This window comes from Carassius auratus, chromosome 34, assembly GCF_003368295.1.
Source record: "Carassius auratus strain Wakin chromosome 34, ASM336829v1, whole genome shotgun sequence".
In the NCBI taxonomy this organism is placed as follows: Eukaryota; Metazoa; Chordata; class Actinopteri; order Cypriniformes; family Cyprinidae; genus Carassius; species Carassius auratus.
The window spans coordinates 17,026,830-17,046,680 of record NC_039276.1 but is presented as its reverse complement, the minus strand read 5'-3'; the positions used below and the strand labels follow the sequence as shown (position 1 = coordinate 17,046,680).

Genomic DNA, 19,851 nt, shown 5'->3' with positions numbered 1-19,851 from the left:
GGTTGATTTTTTTATTGCATGAACTGACATAAATGACAACTAAATGTTCTAAAGAGACTATTCTCAGTTCAGCTCAGTAAGTTGTTTATTCAGAATGAATCATTCAGACTGTTCAACAGATTCACTAAAAAGATCCGATTCGAAAGTACGATTCATTGATAAATTCGAAAGCGCTCCTCTCTTCAGCTGTGGCACCATACTGCTTAACGAAACGCAGAAGTTCGTAGCCGTTCAAGTTCATTGCGATCTTTAGTTAAATTGGTGACTTCGTTTCGTTTAGAGACATGGGAAAGCGTGTAGCTGTAGTGTTGGCAGGCTGCGGTGTATTTGATGGAAGTGAAATACACGAGGCGTCTGCGGTTCTGGTTCATTTGAGTCGCCAGCAAGCAACTGTGAGTTAACCTTCGATTATCAGCTCTAATGTTCTCCACTGTATAGAATACAATAGTGGAGATTAAAAACAAAACATTATATAATGCCAATGCAACGAATATTTGACTCATCTAGAGCACATGACTAGTCAAGTAGATTCTATTTTTATCAGATAACTTATTTAAACATGGACATCGCACAACCTTATGAATGCATTGTAACAGGCAAGCTATCTTTTCCCGTCTTCACTCTTGACAAAGAAGCAGTGCATCTAAATTATGAAATATTGTACATTAGAGCATATTTGTAACTTTTGTTTAGCTGATTTAAAATAATTTTCAGTCTACCTTGTAAAATGGCATGTAGTTCATTGTTCCTGTACGTCGTCCAGGACTTTAGTAACAGAACTAACCTTCCCACAGGTGAAGATATTTGCACCCAACACTGACCAGATGCATGTTGTAGATCACTTGAAAGGTTCTCCAACAGAGGAAAAGAGAAATGTGCTTGTGGAGAGCGCCAGACTCGCCCGGGGTGATATCCAAGACCTCTCGGATCTCGACGTAAAGGATCTGGATGCCATCATCTTCCCTGGTAAGCATACTTCTTCTGGAAGAATGTCCATACACGAATCAGCTCAGCATTTAGTTTAGTATTATTGTAACATTATTTTGCAGGTGGCTTTGGAGCAGCGAAGAACCTCTGTAGCTGGGCTGTCCAGGGCAAAGACTGTGTGGTCAATGAGCAGGTTAAAACAGTGCTGAAGGCCTTCCACGCTGAGAAGAAGCCCATTGGCTTGTGCTGCATCTCACCTGTGCTGGCAGCTAAGGTTTTCCCTGGCTGTGAAGTGACTGTTGGCCATGACAAGGATGATAGGTGAATTATGTGACTTACAATAGTTTTAGGATATATTACATCTGTGTACAGGACAAACTCTGCAAACATACAATAACTTGTGTTTAATGCAGCTAGTATTCAGCTATGTCTTCAATTTGCATTTACACTACTGTACTAAAGTTTGGGCTCAGAATAAAAAAAAATTATAATAATACTTTTATTCATCAAGGATGCATTAAGTTGATTAAATGTGACGGTAAAGACTAATATAATGAGGTAAAGATGTTAATATAATATTAATATTCTGAGTTAGTTTCATTTTAATTCTAAAATTTTGGTAATTTTGTTGTTAATAATCTTTTTTTATTAAATATGTCTATATAGTGTTATTAATTTTCATTTCATTTTGTTATTTTAGTTAATCAAGTTAAGTTAAATGAAAAAGTAAACTTTTAAGGGAAATTAAATAACTTTGAATTTGAAGTTAACATTTATTTTATTTCATGTTATGAAAATGCTTTTTTTATGGTTTTAGTTTTAGTTAAACCTGTTTCGAGCTTTCGGTTCATCGAATAATCCTTAAGCACAGATGTTTCCAAATTTCATAATAATAATTAGTTAATTAATAATAATTAGAAATTATTATTATAGGCTATAGATATTTGATCAAATAAATGCATCCTTGGTGAGCATAAGATACATCTATCAGAAACATTAAGAAATTCTTATCACTTTGAATGCTGGTGTATCATTGGAATGATTTGTTCTTGTTCACAGCAGGAATGTGATGGAAGTGCAAAGGAACAGATTTTATTTCACAGAAAAGGCTGGGCTCTGTTTTTACAGATCCATGTGTTTTATACCCTTATCTTTGTTTCTGTATTGCTAATGAAAGTTTTGATATTAATACAAAAAGACAGTACTGAGGCATACTGTCTGATTTTTGGCTTTCAGGTATCCAGATGTTCCAGACACGGCGGAAGCTATTTCTCAGCTTGGCTGCAAGCACATCTGCAAGCATGTGAATGAGGCTCATGTCGATGAGAAGAATAAGATTGTCACCACCTGCGCTTTCATGTGCAAAGCTCCACTTCATGAAATATTTGATGGAATTGGGGTGATGGTGCAGGAGGTGCTGAAACTAGCCTGAATTCCTGCAAAATAGCTGGATTGGCAGTGTCTTTCAAACTCCAGCGTCTGAATAAACAAGTACCATGATAGTCATTGTCTCATTGAGTCTGTTTAGTTTTTGTCACAGATTAATGATAATGAGTCCAAGCCTTATTTAAATATTTATTGATTGGAAAAGTCATTTATGCTGACATCTGAACATCTTAACTAGTAATGCTTATTTTTTTAAATCTGAAAGTCAGTCCGGAGCACCATGTTAATTTGTTCCAGTTTTCTAAAAATACACTATATATAAACTACCATTTAAAAGTTTTTTTTATTCAAAAGTATTTTTATTCTGCAAGGATGCATTACATTGATCAGATATTTCAAATGTGTTGAAATGTGTTTTGAGCATCAAATCAGCATATTAGAATGATTTCTGAAGGATCGTATGAGACTGAAGTAATGATGCTGAAAATTATTTTCAAAAACTGCCATCACAGGAAAAAAAAATATTTTAAAATAGAAACCAATTATTTTAAATTGTAATAATATTTTACTGTTTTACAGTTTTTTTTCTGATTAAATAAATGCAGTGTTGGTGAGCAAGTGACTTATTTCAAAAACATCAAACTTTTCAATGATAATGTAAATAACTTTTATTAGATAAACATCAAAGGTAATTTCAACATGGAACAGAAAATACAGAAACAGAACTGAAAACAGTGATGTAAAAGAAGAAGTAAATGATGTGAAACCTTTCATTCAGAAATGTGAAAATGAACAAAGATGTTATCTCTTCACTTTCAGTTCGGCATGGGAAAGGAACTTACTCCACTTTCTGGGAATAAAAAAAAAACAACATCTGATGAAAGAGCACTATTATAAACTTTTATCTGACATTGCAGAAATACTGTAGGTTAGCCAGAAAACCCCCCCCCCACACACACACACACATATATATATATATATATATATATATATAAACAAGGTCCATATTTAATACTTGCCAATCACCAAATTAAAGTTGGTTTTGGTAAGTAAAATACCTTGTGACAATTTGGCCAGAATACAAAATTCCAGATTTAAGCCACAGTTGTTCTCATGCTTTTACCTCATCAGCATTTACACATGTATCATATTCACCATCAAAAGTTTGCTAGGAAGCAGTTCAAAACTCTTCTGTGGTACATTTTCACCAAAATGAGAATACGAGGAACAAAATAATTACATATTACACATGGTTCATCAACATCATTTCTATTAGTCTAAATGATGCCACAATGCACAATAATTCAGGCCAAAGCTGAGGAGCGGCGCTCATCCCTATACATCATGTGCTTATTAAAGTGCATGTATGACCAAAGCATTGAACAGTCTTGGTTTGTGTCCAGATGCTCTACAGTGTAAATAATACCCTCCACGACATCAGCGCTCAGCACGGTCGAAGCATTAGCCCTGAACTTCCGCACCAGATCCTCATGACTAAGAGGTTTCCTCCAGTGACCGTAAAAAGTGTTGCAGCGCGCAGTAAACATTTCCCCCTGGACTGTCTCCACTGCAATTTCACAATACATCTTTTCAAAGCTCGAATGATTGTCTTGGGGATTTTCCAATTGCACTTTCAGAAGCATCTCCTTTAGGGCACTCCTGTTCATCTGGCTTTTGCTGAAGGACTCGACAGTGACCTCTCCATCCAGCAGTGCAGTACAGCAGTTGAACTGGAAAGAGTGTCTGGCCTGGTGCTCGCTAACTGGAAGAGGGCAGTCTACATATCTGGATGTAGGCACTCTCAGAGTGATCTTCTTGATATGACTGAGGTCTGCATTTGGGAATTTGTCCAGAACTTTCGCCCTCGCTTCTATTGCTGCGTCTGCCACCCAGTGCATCCCGAGATGGGCGGGAAAGCGCTTCTGTGCAATGTTCTGGTCTTCTAACACCCACCTGTACTGAGAAGTAGGGGTGACCTCAGCCAATGGGTGAGGGACATAATCTGGATAGAAGGCCCCGAAGCCTGATTCCAGATCCAGAATCTGTGTGTTACCCTCAAGGCTGAGGAAAGCGAGTTGGGAGGCCTCCAGACCCCCTCGGGCAGCATTGCCCATGTGGAGAGGTTTGGTTTGGGTTGCAGCATTTGCCATGGGTGCTCCAGCAGACGAGCAGGCTATCGCTAGAGCTGCTATGCTCTGGGCCGCTGGGAGACCCAAAAGTTTAGCCGTAGCTGCCGCACTTCCCATAACCCCAACAACTGCAGGCGGGTGAAATCTGAGAGGGACACATGAATCAGAATAAATATCTAATAAATGAAAAATCTTTATTAATCAGCAAAGTTGAGTACAGTCATATGGTTTTGCATTAAAATCAAATTCCATTAGAACAGTTAAAACAGTTTGCAATGTACACTTCTGTTTACATGTTTGGAGTGAAAGAAATACGTACTGTACTTTTATTCAGCAAGGATGCATTAAACTGATCAAAAGTGATATTAAAGACTCACATTATTACAAGATTTATTTAAGATTTATATTTGAAGTATTATGAAATCATAAAATATTCTATCTGAAAATCTATTTATGAAAGAATACAAAAAAGTGTCAAATTTGTAACATATAATAATAATTATAAAATAATAATTATATAAATAATAATTTTAAAAAATGTTTTTTGAGCAGTAAATCAGCATAATAAGAATTATTTCTGAAGGATCACGGGACACTGAAGACTGGAGTGATGATGATTAAAATTCAGCTTTGCATCACAGGAATAAATTAATGCAGTGCTTAATTGTTTTTATATATTTCAAAAATACACCACAAAGTTTCAGTTTCATCTTCAATTACTAAAACTGAAAATGCCTATTATGTCAATTTGAAAGGCAAAATCACATGATTAGCTAGATCTTTTATCTTGATATTAATTTAAATATTTTTATTTAAATATTTCATTTAAATGCATAAGTGTACACTTTAGAAAACACTGTTACCTTTTGGGAATGTTGTGTGCCTCTTTAGAAAACCTCAGGAGTCTCCCCTGAGCCTCTATGCCTACATTGAAAGCCAGCAACAGCTCCAGGCCGGAGGGTTTAACAGGCAACGTTTCAGCCAGTGCCAGGACAGCTGGCAAAACAGCACCAGAGGGGTGAGTGGCTGGATGCCAGGTGTCATCAAAGTCCATAGAGTGCACCTAATATATCACGGGAACACATCCCATTAATAGTCTGAGGAAACATATGTGCTTTAGCATAAATTCGATTGTGAAGAAATAAGTAAATTATTGTTTCATCACAAGTATATCTATTTATCAGTGTATCTGAAAGTGATTATTTCAAATGACCTACCGCAACCCCATTAACAAAAGCAGCATACTGAGGTGGAAGAGATAGTCCGGGTCTTCCCCAGACCTTGCTGTTTTCCAACGCTTGCTGCCTCTATGATAAATGACCAAAAGAAATGTGCATTAAACATAAAATACATCAAGGAATGACCGATTAATAATATTCCTAGGTAAACCCCATCCTTACTTGGCTGCACTGAAGTACCGTGTTAAAGACTGGGGTGCTGGTTCCAAGCAATCCCACTCCCAGCGTGTCCAGTATCATTCCCTTGCTCCTCCTAATCACCTCATCTGTCAGATGAGATGTGCTCAGACAAGAGACTGCTGCCCCGAAACTCTCAGTAACTCCCTGAGAATAGAATCATGATGCTGCACAATACATCAACAGCATACACTTTGCAGGCATTTGAATTTCAAATGTAGCAAAAGAAGAAATGTATGTGTAAAAAATAGCTGGATTAATTATCTAGCATTGTTTTATCATGCAAAGAAATACTACAAGAAATAAATGAATAGAAGTCAGTACCTTTCTGATCATTGTGTGAGGTTCGAGTCCTACTGTGACTTCAGTGTGGTAATGTTCGCCTTATATACTAATGTTCCTGGAACTGGTTCACCAACCACTAACTTTCCAAGGTTACTTAACCCCAATAGAGTGAAACGCATTGTTTCACAATTTGCAACTACACCTAATGGCATTAAATCACAGTTTAAACTTAGCACAAGAACATGACAAATTGTCATACTGTATGTATTGATTTTGCAATGTATTTCCACAAAATAAAATTAGCAATACAAATTATAAATTATAAAATGTAAAACCAACAAATTATTATTAATAATAATAATTATTATTATTGTTATTGCTGTTGTTGTTGTTATTCCATCCAGAGCTTGGCTTATACATTAACACACTGACATTGATTAGATAACTGTCCACACAGAAAAATATTCTCTTTTTACAGAAAATGAAAATCAGTTATATGATATGAAATTATATTTCACAAACTTGTATACATAGTGTGCATCTTCAGCATTTGTGAAATCGTGTTTTTTTTTTTTTTTTTGCAATTGTAAGAGACTGTGTTCTCTCAGTCATTGGTTCCTCATAGTGTCACATGAGTGTGACCCTTGTGAAGTGAAAGAAATATAAGGCTATAATATTGTTCTGTATTAAATTACTAAACTTTCGGGTGGTTAATGTCATCAGTATTTACATGACAGTTTTCAAGATTCTAAGTTTTGGATTTATTATTTTAGTGTCTTCCAAGTGTTTTATTGAACAGTTTAAAGTCCGTTTTCCTGATGCTTTAACATCATTCTTGTTCAATAGATACTTATTTCCGATTAATATATATGATATGATATGATTCCATCCTCTGTTCCGTTTACAATATTATATAACATTGTTATATTATATAGTGGTGGAGCCTTCAGTTCCTGTCTTACTAGTGGATCCTTCAATTTCTCCCTTAGCTCCTTCTGGTGTACAGATGCAAGCACAGCCTTTAGCTCCTCCAGTCCAAGCCTGTATTGTCTGACAGTTAGCCTGTTCTGGCCACTTAGCCCCTGCCTCACTGAACTCTGGAGCTCCTGCCTCCACATTGAGTCCAGGCGTTTGCTTGTATAAAGCCCACAGTATATATTTATTGCTGGTGTGAGTGTTGCATTCATGGATTGTTAGAGACCGTTTCCTTTCCCATAATTTGCCAGTGGTTGCTTTATTCAGTCATGTGTTGTTGCTGTATAAAAACTTATATTCTAATTAAAAAGCTATTTAACTGTTACTCGAGCAAACCTTCAAATTATAAAATTTTATGTAAATTATGTAAATGTTTCTAGTTAAAATTACTTATTACATTGCTGTATGTACAATGGTAGCACTTTATTTTACAGTCCTGTTCCTCATGTACATAATATGCACTAATTATACTGCCCTACAAAACAAAAAGGCAGTAACTACGCAGAGTGCAGAACTGAGAAAAATGACTTAAAAGTTATCCTGTCATCCAGCCTAAGTAGTTACTGTAAAAACAACTACCATTTTTCTACCAAAACAACACACATTTCAGATAAGATGTTTTGTCACATAACAAAGGATGCCTTGAATTTAATGAAAATGACAATAACTAATTTATGACCAAAAATGCAGTTACTGCCTTTTTGCTTTGTAGGGCAGTATAGTAATTACAATAACTATGTAATAACTACTAACCCTGAACCTACCCCTAAACCTACCCCATGTAGTTACCTTGTATTACCAGAACTTTCTTAGTTTACACTGTAAGTACACTATAAGTACATGCAAGTACACGTATTGTAAAATAAAGTGCAACCTGTACAATTATATAAATTTCGATTTTGATTTAACTTTAATTGTACTTTTTTAAATAAAATGCAATGTATTGCAGTGTTCCATTTATAACCTTATTTAAAATCAGGATTGTGCTGAGAGCCTAACATAAATGAACTGTCATAAATTAGATTTTGTCATTGAAACTTTTTTTTCTCAATCCATGCTGAATTTGATATAATTCAGGGTTAGATTTAATAGTTTTGATAAACCAGTGGAAGCATATATATATATATATATATATATATATATTTTTTTTTCAATTTAGTATCAACTGTGCTTGTGGATAAGTCCATAATTCCGATGTAATACCACTAGATGTCGCTATTCTCCTTTGTCATGGAGCGCATGGGAGAAAATGTAAATACTGTAATTTAATAGACAATTATTACCCTCTCTGTGTGGGGAAAAGATTCGTTTAGCCATATGTCTATGCATTTCCCTATTTTTTTTTATCTGCATTTAAGTTTAATTTATATACTTGAAACATTATGAGTTTTCAAGAAATATAAAAAAAGAATCAGTGAAGCATCTAACATGCACTGATTGACAGCAGGAGGCTCGACAACAGTTGGTCCCATTTTGCCAATGAAGTGTTAACATCAGCCGTCTTCTTTCCCCTCCCACCACAACCTATTTAAACACACATCTGCCCTTATATTGCGTCTTTAGGAACCCATTTGCACACAGTCGCGAGTAACTAGCATCTACTGTTGAAGAGACGTGATGGCTGTGGCAGATCCCGAGTGTGGAATATCAAACGGCGCGGATTCCGCCTCCCCGTTTTCTGATATTATTGAACTAAATGTGGGAGGACAAGTGTATGTGACACGACACACGACTTTAATAGTCGTTCCGGATTCTCTCCTGTGGAACATGTTTAGTAAGAAAACACCGACAGAGCTGGCACGGGACAGCAAAGGTCGCTTCTTTCTGGACAGGGACGGTTTTCTTTTCCGCTACATTTTAGACTATCTACGGGATCTAAATCTGGTTTTGCCAGACTATTTTCCGGAGAAGAGCAGATTACAGCGGGAGGCTGAGTTTTTTAAGCTGCGGGAGCTGTCCAAGCTCTTGAGTCCCAAAATGAGTAAAGACAACTCCATCACCGATGAGATCTGCCAGAGTGATTCAGAGGAGCCGAGCGCGCCCCCGCTGCTGGGACCCGACGCCTCGCGCACGCTGTCCGTCACCAGCGCCGCTCATTCACCTTCCCTGGAGTCCAAAAAGTCGGGCTACATCACAGTCGGTTACCGGGGCTCATATACAATCGGTAGAGACATACAGACAGACGCCAAATTCAGGCGGGTCGCAAGAATCACGGTGTGCGGGAAGACTTCTCTGGCTAAGGAGGTGTTCGGAGACACTTTGAACGAGAGCAGAGACCCGGACCGACCTCCAGAGAGGTACACATCGCGCTATTATCTGAAATATAATTTTCTCGAGCAGGCGTTCGACAAGCTGTCAGAGTTTGGTTTCCATATGGTCGCGTGCAGCTCTGCAGGCACGTGCGCTTACTCCAGCAGTGACCCAAACGAGGACAAAATCTGGACAAGCTACACAGAGTATGTTTTCTGTCGAGAATGAACCAAAATGTGTTGCATTCGATTGTGTATATAGGCATTCCACTACAAGAGTAAAGTTTCAGCCGTCTCGGAGAGGTGTAATGGAGTTCTTCACAAATTTCTAATTATGTGCATCATAGACCTGGCTCCGAGACTTTAACAGCCTGCTTCATGCTTTAACAAATGCAGAATAACGGCTAGCTATCATTGCGCCTTCATAGCTTCATATGTTTGCAGATACAGTCTTTTTCGGATTTGAGGGTCTATTCGTATAAAGTCCAAGATGCGTTTTCTACTTGTTGTTCTTGTTGCATGTATTTAAAATGACCACATGCAATATCTTTATTCCTGGGTCAATGATTTAAATTAAAATTAAATTAAATTTATGCATTTAATTTAACGGACGATTACACTTTCAGGAAAAGTCTATTGCTGATACATTAGGCAACATTCTGGAAAAACCCAGACATTCATATTCCTTTGTGTTCATCAGACTGGTAGATCTCAATGACACTTTTCCTTGATAAGTTCAATTGCATCTTTTCTCTGTGATTATCCTACTAAAACTGAAAACCTAAGTCTAATTGATGCCTTAATTTCTTTAGTAAAATTAAAGTGGTGCGAAAGTTACCTGTTTTTTTGACCACTTTGAATTTAATTCCAGAATAAGAAAATCAAATGGAAGATCTTAAGGAATAAAAACTAATAAGAAATAACAGCTATATATATATATATATATATATATATATATATATATATATATATATATATATATATATATATATAAGGATTACCTTTTTACAGCATACAATTGTATCATACTGAATTGTGCACATTTTGCACTTTTTTTGGTCTTAGGTTAACTGTTCCTGTGTCTGAAATACAACAAAGTTCTTCTCTTTATTTCAGTATTGTAAGCATCTTATATCTGTTGTTTGTTCAAAAGTTGTTCATACAATAAATTATAATCTGTTATAATTTTTCAGTTTCAGCCTCAATTTTATTTGTTTCCGGTTTGTCTTGTGCTGGAGGGCTAAACAAGAACATGTGTAACCAGCTATTGAACAACCCAGATTTACTGTTTTGTTTGGTGCAAATGCATCAAATGCTTTAAGTGCTTATAAAGGAGTAGGAACGCCTATTCGATTTCTCATTAATGCAATTATCTAATCAACCAATCACATGGCAGTTGCTTCAATGTATTTATGGGTGTGGTCCTGGTCAAGACAATCTCCTGAACTCCAAACTGAATGTCAGAATGGGAAAGAAAAGTGATTTAACCAATTTTGAGTGTGGCATGATTGTTGGTGCCATACGGGCTGGTCTGAATATTTCACAATCTGCTCAGCTACTGGGATTTTCACGCACAACCATTTCTAGGGTTTACAAAGAATGGTGTGAAAAGGGAAAGTCCTGTGGCAGTCCTGTGGGGGAAAATGCCTGGTTGATGCTAGAGGTCAGAGGAGAGTGGGCCGACTGATTTAAGCTGATAGAAGAGCACCTTTGATTGAAATAACCACTCGTTACAACCAAGGTATGCAGCAAAGCATTTATTAAGCCACAACACGCACAACCTTGAGGCGGATGGGCTACAACAGCAGAAGACCCCACCGGGTACCACTCATCTCCACTTCAAATAGGAAAAAGAGGCTACAATTTGCACAAGCTTTACAAAATTGGACAGTTGAAGACTGAAAAAATGTTGCCTGGTCTTATGAGTCTCAATTTCTGTTGAGACATTCAGATGGTAGAGTCAGAATTTGAATGAGATAAACAGAATGAGAACATGGATCCATCATGCCTTGTTACCACTGTGCAGGCTGGTGGTGGTGGTGTGATGGTGTGGGGGATTGGCACACAATATATGTATATATTGTTTTGTGACATTGAAGTTAAAGAGGATTTACTAGAAAAATGCATGTTTGAATTTAAATAGAAAATTCTAAAATTGTTTTAATTAAGCAATAACATAAAACATACATTTTTAGCATAACCTTTGCCTAAACTCATCAAACTATGATAGAGATTGAGGAAGAAAATTAACTCAAACAGTACACTAATTACAAGGACATAACTGGGTTTATAAATAAATCCTCAACATTGCTTTTTTGGATGGATGAAGTATTATTAACTGTGCTCTCAAGAGGATTTGGGGTCAGACAGATTATTTCATTGGCCTGCTCATGGATCATTGCCAATATTAATGAATACAATAATTGTACCAATAGTTCCCTTACTGTTTTTTTTTTTTTTTTGTAACACAAATGTTGTGGAAATGCAGATGGTGCAGCTGTGCACAAATTTGGTGGCATTATCATTTCGAGTGTAAATAATTAAAATCCAGCTGCAAGGTTAAGGTTACAGAATGGGTATCTCTGTTTAAGGTCCTCTATTGCATTTGCATTCAACAATATATACTAAAACATTTACAATTTCTGTTCATTACATATAAATTGGGATAGGAATTATTTGAAAATACTGGGATTGAAAATCCTTCCACTCACTAGTCTTCAGTATATAAGTTTCCATTAATTTTTTCAACGCACAAGTATGCAATTTTTTGCCACTAAAACAACAGGTGCAGTTGTGTATTGTCTGTATCGCAGGGATAGTAAAACCCATGTGCCTTCATGATTGGGCCAAGTGAAGATGTACAGTATATATAAGGAGACCAAGAACTTAACTTTTAGGCACCCCATTGGTTAGTTCATGTGATTTGGACACTCAGCCTCTCAGGGGAACCTTGAAGAATTTGCTTGTGAGGTAAGACTCAAAATAATAAAAGTGTAGTTGTCATGAAGCCCAGGTCAGAGTCAGAGGCGAATTTGGTTGTTCACTGCGTCAGATAGCAGTCAGGTAGATAAGTATATATAAATCATGAAACTCTGGAGAAGCTTCAGATGATGACGAAAAATGAACAGATTCACTTACATACGTCAATTCAGGATCAGATTCATGTATTGCAGCAGACAGATGACCCTTTCTGAATATCTTTGAAAGTGCAGAGACCTTTATCCTCATGCTGTTCCAGCCTCCAGCATACTCTTTGTTCTCCTGGAAAACCTTTATTTTCTTAGAAAATCAGATCAAACCATTGCGTAACAAAACATACCACAAGACTGACTTCAGACACAAAAAAGTGATTATTGAAATAATATTCTTAGTTAAAATGAACCAGTCCTCTCAGATGGGACATATGCGCTCATTCCACAGCTTGGTTGTTTCTCTAGGAGAGTGTTAAGTGAAGTGCAAATTTTATATATTTGAAAATGTATTGGCTTTTACACTTCTGGAGAAAAAAAAAACCTTTAACTTTAACGCATAATATTCCTTGTGACAAAAACATAAAGCAAATCTTTATGTAGGTGATCATGATCTGTTGTCCAACTGTTTTGCTTACATTAACCCTATGGTATTGTTCATTTGGGGGTCATATTGGTGTTGTTCGCGATCGAAAGTGAACAAAACCTGAAATGTAACTATTTTTTATATTTATGTTCAATATTTTATAATAATAATAATATAAAAACAATTTATTGCTGTTCTAATAATTTGTATTACTTTCCAATTATGGCAGTATTTCATGTTAAAATAGAGACGATGCCTTTAAAATATTTTTTTGTTTTAAAAGGCAGATTAGTGCCATTTGGTGGGAGTAAAAAAATAAAAACATCAGCAGTTCCATGGTTTAGCCACTAGATTATAGTAGTTTATAGATCTATATAAAAATGCTTATAAATTCTCTAGTTGTTTTTAGACGTAAATATTTATTTTTAACGAAGTTGTGGATTTGTACATTTTTTTTATGTTGGTTTGAAATGTCAGTTTCTGCATTAGTTTTACTACAGTGGAACATGAACACAGAAAGACATTTTGTTATACATAATATCAAAATTCAACAAAACTCTGACAACAATGAACAGGAATGCTTTATCATATTTAAATCAATCTGATTTCAACCTCTTACTTGAGTCTTCTGAATTATTGATTTTAACTGCAAAAACATGCTTTGTGTTACAGTCACACTTGTTCATATATGTATATTTTATATTAGTTTTGCACTCTTGATATTTTAGAGTGTCACCCCCATTGATGTGTCATTTTTTCTGCATTGTGATTGATTTATAGATTGTATACACAAAAATGAAGTAGTGTTTTTTTTAAACTGTAAAATAGTTTTTCTTTTTTTTTTTTTGGGGGGGGGGGGGGTGGGGTGGTGTTTTTGATGTAGTTCTTTCAATAAACTATATATTTTAGTCTTTCATCAGCAAATTGAGTTGTAGTGTTTAATATACTCCTGCATTATTCAGCTGTGACTGAAAAATGCATGAGAGGGATTCATGTTTTGAATGACGTGTAATGTAGAAATTGCATGCAGAGCGATGTTTTTAGTATTTGTACACCATTTCTTTTCAGTGAAGTCAGTACAATGTGTCTGTTTAACATCAGAAAAGATCCAACACAACAGATTTCAATTATAGGATTTATAGTCTTGACAAGAATGACAGCATCTTTTCACTGAGCAGAAATTATAATTGCCTAAAATGTTCTTAAAAATTGGAAAGCTTATTGTTTTGGCACGCAAAAGATTCTACAAATGTTTACAAGAGAGAGATAAAAAAACCATTCAAACGAGTAACTGAAAGTTAGCTTTTATCATCCTGGTATATGTACAAATAAGAGATTTTGTGGTCAGAATGGGGAAACATTTTTCTTTAAATTTCAATGATTTCATGTTTTAATGTAATCAGTCTAGCACACACAACCTTTCCTTGTGTTTCCGTTTGTGCTAATGTGCATTCAACACGCTAGATACAAACTAATACTGTATGTCCTTTACATTACTTTTTAAGTCATGGTTAAAAATCTAGCAATATTATATTAAGTTATTATTACACAATGGATTAATCACATTCAATAAAATAAAAACAAAATAATGTTTGACAGATATTTCATAGCACTTTGTTTAAATGTGAGGGGGTCAATTTAAATCTGCAATGATAAAAGTGTTAGCAATTATGCAGTAATGGAATCTAATACAATTACATTGTTTTCTCATTGAAGTAAGCAAAAAAAAAAAGGTTAAATCAAACGAAAAAACATAATGAGCTAATTAAAAATGTATTACTATGAAACTGATGGTTTATATAATTTTGAAATGAATACACGCACACATGCATTCATCTAAAAAGCTGTCTATACTTAAGAAATTAAAAAATCCCAACCAGTGACCTTTAAAAATGTCAGAATTTGGCACTGTGAATTTGACTTTCCAAGGCTCTCCTTGCAAACTGAAGTTTAGTAGCTAATTAAAATGTCCATTATGGAAGGACACTTCAATTCAATATTGAAAAGTTTTGAATGCCACTTTTGTAGTGACCTGCTTTCCTTCCACATCCAAAGCTCCTTCTAAAAACCACTGGGCTGGCATGAACCTAGTCTCATCTTTAATCTACTTACAATTAACACTTCACACAGGTGTTATGCAAAACAGTGAGTCTGTGTTTTCCATAAACACATAGTTATGTTCTTATTCTCTCATGACGTTGTGAGGGAGCAGTGTCTTCTGCTCCTGATAGAAAGATCTTCTGACAGTTGGCACAAGAGTCATTATGGAGTATGGAACAGACATACTGCACAAGTTACATAACATAGACGAGATCTTAATGGAAAGTCTTGTACGCTTGTAGTCATTTTCATTTGAAATAACTATAAACACTACAAAAACTATAGATACATAATATTCCTTTTTCATAATATTCAGTCTTTGCATTTGTATTACATGAATTACAAATCACATCACAAATCACAAATCAAAAAAACACTCTCAAACTCTCATCATTCATTTTTTTAAATCTGTAATACCATTCAATTGTCATTCAATTAAAATAATGTAATGTTCTTTTTAATATTCTATTTCTACTCAACAAATAACCCTTTATCGCAAGAAAATGTATGTAAAATGTATCACAGTTTCCACAAAAAGAGCACAAGCAACAGCATATTAGACTGATTTCTGGAGGATCATGTGACACTAAAGACTGGAGTAATGATGCTGAAAATTCAGCTTTGCCATCACATTAATAAATTACATATGAATATATTAATATCATTATTAATGAATATTAACATTAATAAATATTACTGTTTTGTTATCTAATAAATGGAGTATTGGTGAGCAGAAGAGATATTTTTCAAAAACAGTAAAAAAAAAAGTGTAAATGTAAACGTAAAAACATAAAAAACCTGACCCAACCCTTTGAGCGGTATAATGTTAAAATTTGTTGGGTTACTCATTGGATACTAAGCTCACACAGGCAATGTGATCTTGATGAAAAACACATCTGTTCATTATTATTATCATTATTATATACCCGTAAAAGCTTTGTTCGTCTTCGGGAAAACAATTTAAGATATTTTGGATGTAAACCAGGAGGCTTATGACTGTCCCAGACACCCAAGTAAAATACAAGGTCAAGGTCCAGAAAAGTATGAAAAGCATCGTCAGAATAATCCATTTTGCATCAGTGGTTTAACAGTAACGTTATGAAGCAATGAGAATAACTTTTGTACGGGAATATCACAAAAATAATGACTTTATGCAACAATTTGAGTTTAATTGGAATTTTAATTGACTTTTAATTTATGGAAATTGAGTCTCTCCACATCATTGTAGTGCCATTTTGGTGAATATAAGCTGAACGCAGGCAGCTTACACACTTCTCTGTCAGCCACGCCACAATGATATGTTTTCTACATATATTTATGGTTTTATTTGAAAGTAAACATTTTATCCTTGTGTATATATCCTCATACCTAATTTACCTGACCTAACATTTTATTCTGGTAACACTTTAGAATAGGAAACACTTATTCACTATTAACTACCACTTTTCCCTTATTAATCGTAAGGTAGTTGTTAAGTTTAGGTATTGGGTAGGATTATTGATGTAGAATAAGGTCATGTAGAATAAGGCATTAATATGTAATAATTAGTACTAATAAATGGCTAATATTCTAGTAATATGCATGCTAATAAGCAACTACTTTAGAGACCCTAAAATAAAGTGTGCATTTATTGATTTATTGACAGGGATTTATTTCTGGCTGTTGAAAGTATTTTCTGATGTATGGGGTGATGAATAGTGATTTCCAAAATCTCTGTAGCTCGGCAACAAAACAAACAAGAATTTTGAACCTTGCTTCTGTTCTGGGAATGTATGCAAATGAATGCATACTTGACTAAATTATGCCATATTTGCATAATCAAATATAACATTTCAGAAAAGTGAATATCTTAATGCACTGTGATTAAACAACAGTGGGATGTATATGGTGATATCTGTAAAATTAATGTTTATTCTATTCACCTGCAGTTACTTGTCTTAATGTTCCTGTATATCTTCATTTATTTTTGCGAAACCAATTTAAAATATCACTGTTACTGATGTACTTCTAGAAATATTAACCATTGTTTAAGAGATATGTGGATTACAATGATCAATACAGGTCTTAAAAGGCCAATAAGCATCTAAGTGGAAAAGGAAAAAGCCCAAGCACAGCATCAAACAACCCTGTAATCATTTTACCTATCTTCATCAAGAAGTAGTCGATGGATTGTTTCCTAGAGGGAAAGCTGAATTCTGTCTGTCAAATAAAAAGTATTGCCTTTTCTGTTATTGATCATAGTAACACTACTCTTTAATTTCAGGTGATCAAAACTCAAATAAAGTCAATCAAACATCGCAGTACCATTGGGGAACATGGACATATTCACCTTCTGTTCATATGAATGCTCCCTGCCTTTTCACGTCTGGTGAAATGCAGTGCATATTTCTGCATTACTTCTTTCTTTCATCTCAGCTGAAATGCAGTATTAATAATAATATTGTTGGCAGATAGTTCCTTATCCTTAATATGCAGATATCAATTCAGTGCACACATTCAGTTGATGCCGAATACCGGGACTGTGAGCTGCACATAAAACCAGAATGCATTTCAAATACGTTTTTCCATTCAAAAAAATTTACATTATATCATTGGATATGCTTTTAACCACTTTTCATACTTTGCACATCCCTTTCATGCTGCAAACCTTCATTTTTCTACAGTCCAGTGCATTTCAAATGGTCCTGCCTATGTTTATCAGGAAATAACTGGGTTTTTGGAAGATTCCCATGAACAAAGACCAGCCTTTCTGAATCAATGAAAAAGCACAGCCAATACTGAGGAAGTTGTCTTTTTAACTCAACCAAATGTCTTTATATCTTTAAATTTGAGTAATTAGTTCAATTATTTAATTCTATGAAAGACAACCCAGGTAGAGTTACGCTTATATGTGTGTTTGTTTGTAGATGTGCACATGGATTTACATGTGAGTGTGTGCCTGTTTTAGCAAAGAGTGTAAGGTATTGCTATTATCCATCACTTCAGTGTCTTCCATCTCAGTGGCTCACTGAGAGATAAAGCTATTGTTTATATGGATACAGACAAGACATCATTATTTTTTTTGCATGGTCACTGATGTTTACTTCTGCCATTATTTTAAACTAATGTTCATTTGTCTGAGTGCAGGATTCAATTGAATTTGGAAAATTCCGGTTCCTCTTGTGTTGAGGAGTATAATCCTTCCTTCAAGTAGTATTCCTCTTGGTAATTCTATTTGAGAGAAGAGGACACAGTGTTCAGTGAACTTGTGTTATATGGTCAAATAAAATGTGCTCATGCAAGAAAATGTGGCTTAACTGTATTCTGTATTGGCCGTAAATTATCCAAATTAATTAACATCATGATAACATTGATTCATTTCATAGTGATCATATATTTTCTTGTAAAATTACTACCAATCTTCATGTGAATTGCTTTTGCAAGTTAATACATCTTAATAATATTATGGCATTATTTATTACTTGACTGAGGAGGCAGTTTATTATCTGATTCATAAACTATGAGATCTGTTTTTATGGAATATGGTATCAACTACAGATGTTCACAGTTTCTAATATGATGCCACTGCTGAATATAGCTCAGCAAGAACAAAGTATGTCTTTTCATACTGAGTTAAATAATGTATTTGCCATCTATTTTGTCACTTGACATAAAATTTCAGTTAAAGGGATAATATTTTAGGGCTGAATCTTGGCTAATTATAGCAACCTGTAACGGATCTTATCACATTTATGCATGCAATATTGATTGTACTCAGAAAAAAAGGTGACTTTTCTTTGAAATGCAAATCTAGATTAACATTCCATTTCAGATGCTGGGTTTATGATTATGCCAACAAGATAGCTCCAGATGGGTCTGTGTTATGCAGAATTTTAACTATGGCATTCAGAAGCTCAGAGATGTCCATGTTGAAATATGTTGAAATACAATGCTGCATAGAGTCAACCAATCCAAATGCTGCGTGAACTCAAACAATCAGCATTTTCAGCCCCCAAATCCCAACACCGAAAGTTTGAAAAAGTACTACCTTGTGTGCAGGGCAATTGTTTTTCTGGAACTTTATTTAGATCCTGGTTCCTGAGGGAAAGTTCCTGCTGTGGAAACCAAATAATTTCAAAGGCTTTATCAATTCCTAGAAGCACAGTGAAATCTATTATTAAGAAGTGGAAATAATTTGGTACAACACAGACCCTCACCGGATCAGGATGTCGCTCCAAACTGGATAAAATAGCTAGACAACTATCACTGACAACAATATCACAAATTCTCAACAGATGTGGCTTGCATGGGAGGGCTGCAAGAAAAAAGCCACTCTTCAAGAAAGGCCTCATGCAGTCATGACTGAGCTTTGCCAAAACACACATTGAAGATTCTGAGGCAGATGAGACTACAATTAAATTATTTGGCACCATCCAAATAACAGCATTCCTCCAGTAAAGCATGGAGGTGGTAATTTTCTGTTTTGAGGTGTTTTTGTTTTCTGCAGCAGGGACTGGAGCACTGGAGCAAGAGTGGATGGGGCAAAATACTGTCAAATTCTTGAGGAAAATCTGCTGCCCTCCACCATAAAGTTGTCAAAAGGATGAAGTTTTATCTTCCAACATGACAATATCCCAAAGCACACAGCAGAACTAACCACACAGTGATTGAAGGAGAAAAGGGTGAATGTCCTTGAATGGTCAAGTCAGAGCCCAGACTTGAACCCAACTGAGAATCTGTGGAATGACTTGAAGACTGCAGTCCACAAACAGTCACCATCAAATTGAAATAACATTGAGCAGTTCTGCAAAAGTGGGCAAATATGGCAAAGTCTAGATGTGCAAAGTTAGT

At 35.3% G+C, this 19,851-nt stretch overlaps 3 protein-coding genes across 3 annotated transcripts; 2 read left to right on the top strand and 1 right to left on the bottom strand.

Annotated features, from left to right (window-relative positions):
* Positions 1–126: 126 nt before the first annotated feature.
* On the top strand, positions 127–2,429 carry zgc:162944 (type 1 glutamine amidotransferase). Its single transcript, XM_026218339.1, has 4 exons — positions 127–392; positions 795–966; positions 1,050–1,248; positions 2,164–2,429. The coding sequence occupies exons 1-4, from the start codon at positions 285–287 to the stop codon at positions 2,357–2,359; spliced, it is 675 nt and encodes a 224-aa protein (XP_026074124.1). The 5' UTR covers positions 127–284; the 3' UTR covers positions 2,360–2,429.
* Positions 2,430–2,941: 512 nt separating this feature from the next.
* Positions 2,942–6,268, bottom strand: LOC113053376 (cis-aconitate decarboxylase-like). The gene is made up of 5 exons (XM_026218336.1): positions 6,182–6,268; positions 5,843–6,004; positions 5,660–5,749; positions 5,306–5,505; positions 2,942–4,587 (listed from the first exon to the last, which is right to left on the bottom strand). Exons 1-5 carry the CDS (start codon positions 6,191–6,193, stop codon positions 3,618–3,620), a joined length of 1,434 nt encoding a protein of 477 aa, XP_026074121.1. The 5' UTR covers positions 6,194–6,268; the 3' UTR covers positions 2,942–3,617.
* A 2,218-nt stretch (positions 6,269–8,486) lies between these two features.
* LOC113053375 (BTB/POZ domain-containing protein KCTD12-like) lies at positions 8,487–10,284 on the top strand. The gene has a single exon (XM_026218335.1). It carries the CDS (start codon positions 8,735–8,737, stop codon positions 9,593–9,595), a length of 861 nt encoding a protein of 286 aa, XP_026074120.1. The 5' UTR covers positions 8,487–8,734; the 3' UTR covers positions 9,596–10,284.
* The last annotated feature ends 9,567 nt before the right edge of the window (positions 10,285–19,851 follow it).

What these genes read in the sequence shown, in the direction of transcription:
- zgc:162944 (XM_026218339.1), top strand. Translation starts at nt 285, where the DNA reads ATGGGAAAGCGTGTAGCTGTAGTGTTGGCAGGCTGCGGTGTATTTGAT. An exon ending in TGAGTCGCCAGCAAGCAACT is followed by an intron (nt 393 to 794) that starts GTGAGTTAACCT and finishes ACCTTCCCACAG; the next exon opens with GTGAAGATATTTGCACCCAA. An exon ending in GGCCATGACAAGGATGATAG is followed by an intron (nt 1,249 to 2,163) that starts GTGAATTATGTG and finishes TTTGGCTTTCAG; the next exon opens with GTATCCAGATGTTCCAGACA.
- LOC113053376 (XM_026218336.1), bottom strand. An exon ending in CGGTACTTCAGTGCAGCCAA is followed by an intron (nt 5,750 to 5,842) that starts GTAAGGATGGGG and finishes CATTTATCATAG; the next exon opens with AGGCAGCAAGCGTTGGAAAA. An exon ending in CTTTTGTTAATGGGGTTGCG is followed by an intron (nt 5,506 to 5,659) that starts GTAGGTCATTTG and finishes GTGATATATTAG; the next exon opens with GTGCACTCTATGGACTTTGA.
- LOC113053375 (XM_026218335.1), top strand. Translation starts at nt 8,735, where the DNA reads ATGGCTGTGGCAGATCCCGAGTGTGGAATATCAAACGGCGCGGATTCC.